Source organism: Centrocercus urophasianus, unplaced genomic scaffold (assembly GCF_019232065.1).
Source record: "Centrocercus urophasianus isolate 14NV4802_14NV808 unplaced genomic scaffold, USGS_Curo_1.0 seq_73, whole genome shotgun sequence".
Lineage (NCBI taxonomy): Eukaryota > Metazoa > Chordata > Aves > Galliformes > Phasianidae > Centrocercus > Centrocercus urophasianus.
In genome coordinates, this window is record NW_024885344.1 from 649500 (window position 1) to 662802 (window position 13303).

At 42.1% G+C, this 13303-nt stretch overlaps 1 protein-coding gene across 1 annotated transcript in view; it reads right to left on the reverse strand.

Moving 5' to 3' along the window:
• The window catches only part of CACNA1I (calcium voltage-gated channel subunit alpha1 I), a 148482-nt gene that overhangs the window by 71262 nt on the left and 63917 nt on the right, over positions 1–13303 (reverse strand). Inside the window, exons 2-3 of the mRNA XM_042837747.1 lie at positions 10155–10266; positions 9463–9596 (exon numbers count right to left, since the gene is read on the reverse strand). Coding sequence (XP_042693681.1) covers positions 9463–9596; positions 10155–10266 — 246 coding nt within the window. The remainder of the gene's footprint in view (positions 1–9462; positions 9597–10154; positions 10267–13303) is intronic.

A 13303-nucleotide genomic window follows, 5' to 3' on the forward strand; every position in this document is an offset into this window, starting at 1 on the left:
CAAAATCGTATCTTCTTTTTTTCTCCCTTAAAAAAAGTTAATGAGGCTGTAACTCTGTTAGCAAAAAGACATTTCTTCAGGGAGTAATAAATTACTAATTACACAGCTCTGGATCTACAATGCTTAGTAATCTTTAAAAAGAAACAACAACCTGCAACCGTTCTCCTTGGTACAGAACTTTATTTTACGTTAAGCGTTTCTACCAACAGAAGCTTGCTGAAAGCTTGCAGAGCCTGTGAGACTGCTCCCTAGCTGCCTAGGATGTGATTATTTCACACCCCTGAACACTCAGAAATCTCTCCAAACTGAGCACTAAGAGAAAACGTCAGAGTTTCTTAACAGTTATGGAGACATGATATGAAAAGACATAAGCAGGTTTTCACACTGTGATAAGAAAGCCAGAGGGACCGGGCGGGCTCAGATGACTGAAGACGAGTGATGGGGCTCGCTTCTGAAAACAAGGACTCTGAACACAGCCTCCTAGGTCTGTGTTTCATTGCTTAGCCAAAAAATAAACGAAAAAAGGAAATAAAAGCATTTCTTGCTTGGTCCTGCAAGCTTCTGGTTGTGCCCACTTAATTTACTTTAGTAAAACCAAGGATTCATGCAGTAGGGAATCAGATTTTTAGGGAGGCGAAGCATTAGCGGTAATAATTGAGAGCTACACATAATGCGCACAGGGTACCGTTGCCTCCTTGTTTTGATTCCTCTCTGCTGTGATTCATTTCGTTTTGATGACTCTTTTCATTTCAATATGTTGCACTTCCATGGATAGTTTTACTAGGGGAAAGCAAATGGAATAATTAGTATCATTAAGGAGGAAAAAGTGAGTGCGTGTTGGTGGGGAAGGGCTGCAATTCTGATATTTCTGCCTCTGGTTAAGATGTTATTTATCCTACTGCTTGCTGGTTTCCATCTTTCTCTGATCGCTGCTTGAAACACCTAATTGCTGTATTTATTACAGTTTTCCTTAACTTGCCATAATTTTATACAAACTTCCATTTGACAGCGAAGATCAGCTAACTGAGATTTTCTGACTACTCACTCTGTTTACACTGCTGCTAATAAGCATTTAATGGTCTGAGATTTTAAAGTCATAACTATGCAAATTCTGGCCAGGTCCCCAAAGGACCACTGTTAATTAAAAGCAAAGAGAAAACAGAAGATTGATAGCCCACTTCCCCATAATGCAAGATTAATGCCTATCAGCATCTCAGGCACAGCAACATCTTCCCAGATTGGACAACTTTTTTTCCTAGGCCTGGGTGGGCATTTGAAGAAGGGGACTGATACCTCCTGTCCTTCAGCCCCCTTACTTGGGCTGAAATTCTGTGGGAATTCACTGCTTGCTGTCCCAGAAGTGTAAATCAGGGGTTCTGAAGTAAGGAAAGAGTCACTGCTCAGATCTGCCATAGCATGGTCAAGAAGAAGGGTGAAAATTGCTCAGGAGAGGGGATTTCAATTTGGGAAGCAGCATCACTGCAGGTCTATGAAAGAAGGATTTAGAGAATGTAGAAATCTAAGACTACAGATAACCACTAGCAAGACAAAGTTCAAATAATGATAGTCAGATCATGACAGATTAATCAGATAACACAGAGCAACGCATTCCAGGTCCCCACCGTGGATGCTGCATAACTCATTTCTGAAGAAGAAACTGGCTAAGAGGCCTGCAAGGAGAAATGCTTTGCTCAATCTAAGGGGCTACCAGGCAAGACCAAGACGGAATGTCAGCTGTACAGAGATACCAGAAAACCTCCTCCAAGGGCTGTATAACTGTGTAGAATTGAATGGATGCTCTGGAAAGGAAATTCTGATACCATGAGAGCTGTGCTGCCATACTGTGACTGAAACGAGAGATAAAAAAGCAATCTTGGGAAGGTTTACAAACTTGTGGGGCAATATTTCACCCATGATGTGTCTTGGAATTAACTGTCTTTCTTATTATACTATGCCACAGGTAATAGAGAATTTCTAGGGGATGGATAAAAAACTTAAGGAGCTCCAGCTGAGCTCCTTAAGCATCCTGAGCAGAAGTGAATGCAGAAGATGGAGGAATTTGGTAACCAACTACTGGCTGGGTCAGCAAGGTAGGATGACAGACTTGCCAAAGCACTGAGCGACCACTGGAGAAGCAAAAACATTAACCAGCATTTCATTAGAAATTAATACATTTTTAGGAAATTGAGAGATATACCAGTCAGTAGATTGTTAAATGAAAAACCACAGGAAAAAAGTGATGAAATTAGGAAAAAAACTTTATCCTTGCACGGCCTCCATCCCAAGAACAAAACTAATGAAGGCACTGAAAGATGTAGAGATGCGGGGAAAAAAAATATATCATCTGTACAGCAGTGCCAGGGGCCGAGTAATAGAGAGAATAGGAATTGTTCATTTTATGAGCATAAACAGACTAAATGGCATTAGAAAGGGCTAGTGGGAAGATCTGCATGAAAGGAATATTAAAGTCAATGATTTTAACCTAGGTAGGAAGGCTGAAAAGGACAGAAGGGAAGGGGGAGTAGTGCTCTTTGTCAAAAAAAAAGCATTTTCAAGTACAGAATCAATGACAATTTTAAAATTAATAGTTAAATTGCAAATTAATTTTCTGTCATATAAAGAAGATAATTCCTCCTGGCTAGAGGGAATGGTCTGACAGAAACTTCATGGAGTTCACCAAAGACAAAGGTCCTGTACTTGGGATAGAAAAATCCTCTATCTCAGTGCTGCGTAGTGGCTCTGCTGGTAAGGACCTGGGTAACAGCAGGTGACCCATGTCCCAGAGTGCACCCCTGTAGCAAGGAAGGCTGATGCCATGCCAGGCTGCACCAGCAGGAGCAAAGCCAGTGGACGAGGAAAGGTATCATTCCCTTTTGCTCTGCTTGCAGCTAACAACATAGAATGTCTTGGGTAGGAAGGAACCTTAAAAATCATCTGATTACAAACCCCCTGTTGTGGGAAGGGTTGCCAACTGCTAGATCAGGTTACCAAGAGCCCCATCCAACCTGGCCTTGAATCTGTTCAGGGATGGGGCATCGGCATCTTCTTTGGGCAACTTGAATCTAGAATAGCACATTCAACTTTGGACTCCCTTGATGAAAGTGACAAATAGGATCAAGTTCAGCAGAGGGCCACCAAGATGTCCAGGGGCTGGACACAGTGGGCATAAATCCAGCAGGGAAATAGGGCTCAGACTAGATATACAGATAAATAAAAGGTATTGCAGGAGCCCAGAGAAGTGGTTCAGCCTCCATCTGAAGGGTTTCAAGACCGGAGGACAATTCTGAACAGCCTAACTTGTATTTACTGTTTACCCTGCTCTGAGCAAGAGATTGGACTATAGACCTCATAAGGTACTTTCCAACCTGAGTTGTGCTCTGATCCTATGAATGTCACTAGAAAACGGCTCTCCTCGTATTAGGTTGTAACTCATTAAAAAAAAAAAAAAAAACCTCCCCTTATCCATCCTGCTAGAGGTTAGGTTAGGCCAAAGTGCTGAGGATTCTCAGCATTTACAGTGACGTACAGTATAACTCAAAAATCACATTTAAGGAACAAAGATACAGCAGTGGTTTTTGTTTTATTTGGTTGGTTGATTGGTTGGTTTGGGTTTGTTTGTTTTGTGATCAGTAAAATTAAATCTGGGACTACTTGATTACATGTCTTATGTACACACCAAGTAAGGCCATCAGCACTACTAGATATACTTGGTGGATTAGAAAGGCCATATGCATGAAGCTGAAGACACATGGAAGCCACGTATCAAACAAGACAGGATAAAAAATTGTAGTCATGAACCCTGGGTGGTAATCAAGTATTATTTAAAAAAATAGAGAAATCAAGAAAGCCAAACTGGTTAAAAAAGGTAGTAAGCAAAAGCAGCAATATAGCAAAACCAAGAGAGGGGAAGTTGGGAAAAATGAATAGTAACTAGGAGATGACATTGTAGAAAATTTGTAGGAGAACGGAATGAACCCAAAATGGTACAACGAACAAGAAAACATAATTGTCATGAACTGTTTAAAAAGGCAGAAACCTCAATTAAAAAAAAGTTTTATGGGGAAGGTCAGATGGTACATTTGTACTACGGATGATAATGAGCTGTTTTCAACTGCAGCTGTGATCAAGTGTTTGTGGCTGTATCCATCAAAGTAGGGATATTCTAAGATAAGCAGGTCTGGACAACTTATATCCAAGAGTTTTAAAAGAGATGGACAGAAAAGTCCTGCACCAGTGCTGTTGATTTTCGATTAGTCTTAGAAAACTGGGAGAGCATCCAAGGGCCAGTGAAATTCTGATGTTGCGCCAGTGCTTTGAGAAACACAGTGATTTCAGTAGGCTGACTGGACTGATGCTGGTCACGGTACAGCAATGAAATCACCAATACGTGGCTTTGATAGATTACAGATTAAAAGTGGGTAATAAAATTAGCCATAATCAACACAGGTTTAAAGAAAAATAGACATCATCAAACTAACGCGCTATAATTTCTTATGAGATTACAAGTCTGGTTCACACAAGTAATTATGCTGATATGACTGGAATGATATGAAATCATCATGACATACATTAGAGAGAAGGAGGCTAAGTAATAAGCCTCACATACAACAGTAAATGGGGACTTATTCGTGAGCAGTTGTACCGTAATACACAATTCTTGCCACGCTGTTCCCTATTTATTTATCACAACCTAGCAGAAATTTTTTAAAAAAACATTACTGATGGATTTTGCTGTTGAAGCTTATTTTTGAGAAAACAGAAAAGAAATGAAGAGGATAAGTCAGCAATACAGAACAGCATGAGATGCTTTGGAAATGCAAATAACATGTATTCCAGTATGAACAAACCTAACACCACACATCTGGGAACAAAGTTTTCTGCCCCTACTAATAGGAAGGGATTTTCTTTCTTTAGAAGAGGAGATTGTGAGGGGGAAAAACCTACAATCAACATGACTTGAAGCACTGGAGAAAGGAGCTGAATGAATTAACAGGAAGATGCTGTGATAAGAAGGGTTGCCACAATCCTTGGCTGTGGGAGAAGGAAAATTTAAGGTTGGAATAGATAGGCTGGATTACCACTGTATAATGCACTCAAGTGACTACACAGTGTAGTGTGCCTTACTCTGCTGTCCACTATGTTGTTTGTTTTTTTTTAATCTACTGAACAAGCCTGCAACTCTATTTTAAAATTACAAATTACACAAGTCATGGAATGGCCTGGGTTGAAAAGCACCTCAAATGTCATCTAGTTTCAATCCCCCTACCACGGGCAGGGTTGCCAACCACTAGACCAGTCTGCCCAGAGCCACATCCAGCCTAGCCTTGAATGCCTCCAGGGATGGAGCATATGCCACTCCTCTCCAAAGGCATGTTTGGGATGAGGTTTGATCACAGTTTGCAAGATCTACATGCAAAGCTGTGGTGTGATGGTGGAGAAGAGACAAAGATGGGACCTTCTGTGAAAGATATACCAGCCTCTTCTTTGCTACTGAGCTAGTTAAAGAAAGACTTTGGATATATTCTACACACAAACTTGTAATCACAATAATTCCCCTGGCCGTGCAGTGAAGATTTCTCCCCCTTAAACTACCTACAGTTTGTACAAATATATTCCATACCAGAATATGTCAAGGGGATGCTACAGAAGCAGTCAGAGACATTTCCTGCCTCTAATCACTAATTAAAGCATTTGGCTGCAAAATACAAGAGAGACCAAACAAGCACTCACTGGTGGAATTGACATCCCAAGGCCAGGCAGGACCCTTAGGACAAAATCATGTCAAGGGATGCCTCTTTTCCACAGGGACACTGGCATCATCTCCAACCACATGCAAACGCAACTCTGATTCACAGAGTAGAGCAAGCAGGAGAAACTCTTTGTTGCTAGAGAAATGCCTGATTTAAAAAGCTGATGAGCACCAGCCTAGAAATAATTGACATCTCCTAAATTCACACATATAGAGATGCTGGCCTAAGTTTTCAGTATCAATGGTGTCCAGATGATCTCAGCTTTCAAAAAAATAGTAGTCTCAGCTTTAGGAATCTGCCCTTTAAGTTGCTTCAGAGCAAGCCTTCCAAAAGCACCCATCACTGTGGGAAACAAGTGATGACAGACACAACCTAAACACAAATGCAGGGGAAGAGGGTCTCCCACCAAGAGAGCTAGTGACAAACACTGCCTGCATGAAATATCAGGGAACCTGCAACCTCCCATCAGCAGTGAGCAATGGGAACTAAAGTGTCTGCAAGCCACGTGTGAGCCCCTGTTGCTTGAGTGCACAAGAGCATGGGCATTCAACCCAAATTACCTCTCTTGGTTTTAGGAGCACTGAGGGCAACAGTGGAGAATGCTGAGATAGGACTTATTTGTTTGGGGGGGGTTGTGCGTTTTTTTTCCTAATCCTTAATGAAAAAACGTATTGAGGGTTGTTGGGGGAGGGAGTGTGTGAGAGGGGAGAAAGTTCTGGTGATGTCAGCTCCTATTGCCATGGAAACTGAGCATTTTTAGTGACAATTGAGTCTTCCTCAAGCTGCTGGGTTGCGTGGGGGGCAGGGGCAAGCAGGGCAGGGGCACACAAGGGAATTCAGCTAACTAAAACTATAGCTTCTGGCTTTCCAAGGAAGTGAGGAGAAACTACATATGAATGCCTGAACACATGGCTTATGTAACCAAAGCACCGTCTGGGGCAAGAGCAGCAAATAATCATTATACTCTTTGATAAAACACGCTGTCACACTGAAAGCCAGTGGAGATACCTCAGCCACCCAGGACCACCCAACAAAAATGTTCCTAACCTGCACTATGCTTTTCCAAGCTACAGTTCATCCTCCCAACCTTTGATGCTTTGCTTGGGTGCTGCTAGAGTATATATTTGGAAAGGGGGAAAGGAGAATGAGTTAAGAAGTACAGTCCTTTTCCTCAAATTTGAGAGATGTTCAAACGTCATCTAGGCAGTGCATTACTTTTCATCATCTGGATGTTTCTTAGGGAGTTGAATTTATGACCTCTCTTGCAGCCCATGAGAGCAGAGGACCATGGAAAGGAGGAGGCTTTCAGAAAAATGTTGATGAGATTCTTTTCGGGATCTACCTTATCAGCACAGAGAAAATATGCAAGGCCTTATGCAGGAGGCTTTGAAGGCTAAGGCATAGTTTGGACTCAGAGCAAGCTAATCCAGTTGTGAGACCAATCAGGATGAAGCCTGGGGCTTAAATCTGAGGTTAAATAAAAGCCTATGTTCTGTACATAAGGGCAAATTTGAGACTCTGCTTGGATTTGATTTAAGCAGTGCAGACAATTTTAATGAATTTCAAAAAATAATGAATTAATAACCACAAGCTTTTATAACACAAAATACATTATATAGTCATTAGTTCTATATAACTAAATGGAAAAATCTTTCTTTAGCAGATGAAGTCTTTTGAGATCAGATATTCTAATGAGATTACTATCATTTCAGCCTGACACCTCATGAGAACAATTGTATAGAAATCAGGAAACAAATTTCTTTCGGTTCTGGACCTGAAATGAAAAAATCCTCCACAGTGATTATTTTATACCTAAGGAGTTGATTCTAAGTCTCCTCGGCATTGAAAGGAGTCCAGATATGAGCTTCATTTCTAATACTGCTATCAGATGTGCAAAAGACTCTCTTCTCAAATTTCATCCAGCAATGATAGCAGAAGGAAAGGTATAAATGGGTATAAAGATATACATTTCTGATCTAGGTAGAGAGAATTTCACAGAATCACAGGTTGGCAGGGACTTCTGGGTCCACCTGGCCCAACCCCTGCACCAGCAGGGGACACCTAGAGCAGGGTGCTTAAGGCAATTTCAAGGTGGTTTTTGGAGATCTCCAAGGAGGAGACCCCACAGCCCCTGGGCAACCTGTGGCAGTGCTCCACCATCTGCCCAGTAAAGAAATGTCTGATGTTTAGATGGAGCCTCCTATGGTGCAGTTTGCTTCATGAAGGAGACAAGTGAAAGAGGTAAGCGCAATTCCTTATTTTCATTTAGCGCTGCCCCACCAATTTCTTCATCACTCTAGGCTGCACTGCTCACACACCATGCTATCAGGGATGCCAGGCAGAGAAATACCCCAAGTTTCCAAGTCTTTCCTTCACTGTGATGGCTGTCCTTCACCCACCTGGTGCAGAGCTGTCCTCTCACCCCATATGTGCAGCACATCCCAATGGAGGAGTACCATAGGTTCTGAAGTCTCCTTTCCAAACAGTTCCCATAATGCAGGCCTCTTCTAAATCACATGCTAATCACAGCACTCAGCCACAAGATAGGTTCCCATCTCATGCACATTGCTTACGTTCACAAAAAGCTGCAGCTTTCATCTGCCCATCCTCCTTTCTCATACAAGCCAGCTGAGGATCAGCCTTCACACTTTCACAACTGAACGGAGTTCAGCTCCCCCCAGAAGCAAACAATTATACACCCCTCCAGAGGAACGACTTCCAAATCTTTCTGTAGAACAACTGTGTCAGAAGCAAATGTAAAGACAGTGCTGCTCTGCACCTCAAGGAAAAGCTCTGCAAAGTGAGCTTGAACTCACAGTTGGCTCCATCAGCAGTGCACTTGCAGGTGACAGCAAATGCTGGTAATGCTTTGGGGAGAGGGAGAGGTAAGTCGGGCAGGCTGCTCTGAAAAGATTTTCACCCATTTTCTGTAAGAACATTAATATTACATAATTTTTCTGACTTCTTTTATTATACCACAAGGCAATGTGATTGAAAATGGACAAATTCCAGAAAAACGCATGCCCACTGATATCACAGAGGAAAGCTTTGCTGTGATTTAATAGCCAAATCCTGGTAGGTTTTCCCCTCTGCATGTGTGAAGTGGAAATCAGAGCTCCTCTATAGCAACTTTGTTGTAAAAAAGCACTCAAATGTCAGCTTGTCCCAATAGTACCACAGTTGAGGCCAACGCAATACAGAGACAAAAGGACAAGAGTAAAAATATATACATATATATATTTCTACACTGAAACACTGCTGTTAGAAACAGAGAAGCTGGCTTAGCTCTGATAAAGGTTGTTCCTCCTCCACTAGCAAAATCACTTCTGGGCTAGCTCTTGAGCTGGTACAACTTAACACTCTCTACTGAAGTTGGGAGATAGACAGCTGCACATCAGCTAAGCTAGCCTACTGTTTCTTCCCGAGGATGCCTCATTCAAGTTTTGCAAATTTACCATGGTAGAAGCAGACTGGAAACTTTTTTTATCAGTTGCATCATAGCAAATCAAAAGTAGTATTCACCGGCTTTGCAAGAATTTACCTTCACCTGATGGAAGCATCAGGATTTGAGGGGCTTAACCTGGCTTGGTACACTTGGGGAAAAACATGGACAGTTGCCAAAAACTTTGATTTGCTTTCAGATGGAGAGTGCTTCTCAGTTTCAGAAGTCATTTCAACAAAGAGAACAAGCAAATACAAACTATCAACCTACCCAGCCATGACAATGAAGAAATCCAGGCGGTTCCAGGTATCTCCAAGGTAGCACTTCTTGCCAAAGATCCCCAGGGCCACCATCTTTAACACCATTTCCATTGCAAAGAAAATGAAGATGAAATCATCAAATACCTGCCAAACAGAGAGCCAACAACAAGTGTGACACACATTCTCCGCTTGAGACTTTTCAGTGCAGATAGTGAAATAAACATGAATTTCAGTACTTCTGAAAACAAGTTAAAGACAAGGCTGGACAAGTTTCTTCTCTGCAGTGCTGGCACAGTGCTACCTGCTGTCAAAGCAAGGAAGCAGGGGCTCTATTTATTCCTCCTACGTGAAGTACTTGATGTAGACTCAGAGCCTCTTTGGATGGACCTGAAAGCAGGTGTTGGCTCAGCAACAGCAGATCCTTCCTATGTCAGGAAGACATGTTTTATTCACAGGATCAAGAGGATTAGCAACTAGTCTGTACTGCCTGGTCACAAGTAGACTTCATTTATTCTCTCTCTCTAACCCCACATTCAACTCCTCAAAGCTATTTCTCCCCTTTTTCATAGAAAGCTACTTTTCTGCCAGAGATGTTCTCACCAACCTTTTGGTAAGGTACTGACCACACACTGAAAGAAAACATGCACGAAATTCTGTGACTTGTACTAATGCACCATCATGACAGGAAGGAAGTCTGCTTACCTGCAAGATTTTACACCTGTCAGAAAGGCAGTCCATATCCTCACATGGTTGGTACATCCCCAGGGTGACACAGTTTAGCAAAATCACCATCATGCTGACACACTCAAACCAAGTGGAAAAGAGTCAAGGAAAACTGCTGCAAAAGTGTCACGGCTGAGATAAGCTTCCTTGAGATTTGGGATGGCAAAACAGGAAGATAAAGGGAAATAGCTGCTGATAGGCTCATCTGTCATAAAAAAATATAACAAATATACAAAACATTTGTTATGTTTTTCTCTTTCAGTTCCTCACTTCTTCACTCTCTGGTAAAGCCAAAACCATTTTGTAAATGGGAAAGTACAGGTAGCTGAAAGCCTTAATACTTACACGAATCAGACTGTTGCCATAATTAAACACAAGCAGGCTCAGACTCCTCTCCTGTTGGCTTACAAATCTCACAAATACAGTAGGAAACAGACAACAAACAAACAAACCAAAAATCTTCCATGGTGCCCTAAACTCATATGCAGCAGAAATCTCTGGGATCTGGTGAAAGTCTATATTGAACACTATGACACTGACAGCTGGATCACTGCATGAGTCCAGTAAGTAGGATCCTTCTGAGAAGGCAGTAAGGCATAAGGCTAGAAGTCTCCTTCTTACCTTCTGAGAAGAGCTTGGAGATAAAGGCGTGCCATATTGGAACAGGCCAATGGTCATCCAATCCATTATTCTGCTTCCAGCAGTGACCCATGCAGGATAGAACATCACCATGTGCCTAATTAAGTAATTCAGTAACCATGGGGGGAAATTGTGTTTCTGACCCCAGCTGCTGTTCTGTTTGTGCCCTAGAGCATGAGGATTGATAGCCCTTGTAATTGTTTTCTCAGCTATAGTGGTGTCCCTGCAGATGCTTTGCTTATTCATTTGAATCCTTTGTCGAGAATCTTTCTAAAATAACTGCCTCAATAATAGCTGGCAGCCGTAAGCTACATTAGCTAATTCTACTTTACATTAAGAAGTATTTCCTCCTATTTATTTTTAATTTGTTGCCTTTTAATTTCATCAAGCACCACTTCGTTTATATGTTACAGAGGAGAGTAAAAATGGTGCATTTGAGGAACCTCTCTGTGCCCTTCGCAGCCTCTATCTGCCTCTTCCTTACCATCCCGCTCTTTCAATTGAAGGAGGCTTAGGACTGATCCACACTTACCCAGGATTCAATTACAGTGTTTTAGCTCTAAAACTGGGCACATGTTTCTGTGACTTCTTCCCAGCGTTCGCATTGCAAACCAGTGATGTAGATCTAATGAGAACAGACCTCCAACCTCTGGCAGAAACATCACTCGCATAATTTCACATGCCTCCCAAACATCCCTGCCTGGTTTCCATTTTCAGACAAAGGTTTTTTCCTTTTTTGTTGTAGTTGTTGTTTTTAATTTAAACTAAGAGAGCTGAGAAAATACCTATTGAAAATACAACCGACTTTTCACTCCTCACAGAAGTGAACCCAAAATGGTGGCCACTTCTGAAAGACACTCAAATCCATGGTTTGTTCTGAGCAATTCTTCCTTGCTCATTCTGACAGTGATTCATGACTAACTCTGCACAATCTGATCTGGAAGATTATTAATTCTTTCTCTTCTCCCCCACCTGGTTTTCAGTGAGCTCCCTTCAGTTGCAAAATCAGACAAGAACAAGACACCAGTTTCTACTGTGCCAATCATGCTATAAGGTGATTTCAAGAACACATTATCACTATCCCTTACAAAGTGAATCCAAGCGCTGTACAAAGTAAGCACATGGAGCCCACCCTCACTGTGGGCTGCAAAAACAGAGGCCTTGTCAGAAAAGGATAGAGCAAAATGGCACGAATAAAAAGACTGCCCTCCAAGGTCTATTTGGCACAGCTTCAGTTTCCCACCTTTCTCTCTCTCTTTTATCTTTCTTTTATGAATCAATTCAAAGCCCACAAAAGCACTTAAAGAGGTTTCCATTAGCTCTCACAGGACTTTCAGGTAAGACTACAGCTCTTTTCTGGACTTTCCAAACTTTATTGTTGTTTTAATCTTTCACAGAACCACAGAAAAGCTTATTCTGGATCTCCGCAATAGATGTGAGAGTGATCTGGCTATGACATCTGTCACCCCACTGACCACCAGGGGTGATTTGGTTGATCTGGGTGGCTAGATCCAGGTGTCTCCTTCCTCTCTCACTGCTCCACATGTATCCCTTTCGAAGCTGCATGCTTGATTGAAGAAGATGACCTTCCCTGATAGAGATGTATCATTCATAGGTATACGGTAGCTGCACTCCCCTGCTAGAACCTCCAAACAAGCTTAAGGTCCACTTGTAGGAGAATGTAGAGTACACAAGCTTCCAGGACTGTGGACACACTCATATGAAGCACTGCATGGGGCAGTGCCTGAAGGAATATTGTGGCAAGGTGAGTGTCAGCTTCTCCTCCCATGTAACTAGCGATAGGACTAGAAGGAATGGCTTCAGATTACCCAGAGGAGATCCAGGTTGGATGTTACAAAACCTCTGAAAAAGTGGTCAGGCTTTGGAACAGGCTGCCCAGGGAGGTGGTGGAGTCACCAATGCTGGTGGTGTCCAAGAAATGCTTACGTGTTGTACCGCAAGACGTGGTTTAGTGAAAAATGTTGGTGATAGGTGAATGGTCGAACTGGATGATCTTGGAGCTCTCTTCCAACCTTGGTGATTCTATGACTCTCTGAGGTCATCTTATCAAAATAGGGTGAACCACAGCAGGTTACTCAGTGTCACGTCCAGTTGATTTTTCAGTGTCTCCAGAGATGCATCTCCACTAGAACATCTCTGGGTAGCCTGCTTCAGCGCTTGACTGTTTACTCACTGTTTTCATACATTTAAGCAATGTTTCCCATGTTTCAGTTTATGCCTGTTCCCGTCACCAGACACAACTGACTGTAGTGCAGCTCTGTCATCTGTAGTCCCTCAAGCATCTATTATTCCCATCAACACTCACAGCAGCCCTGGCTGAAATAAACACATGCAAAACAAAAAGCAGAAATTGCTTTAAAATGTAGAGTGTTTTCTTCAGCAGACAGCTAGAAAATATGACACAGAAACCTAATGGCACAGAGTACTCTCCAACCATGACCAGATTCAGGGAGTTGAGGAAAAAGGGC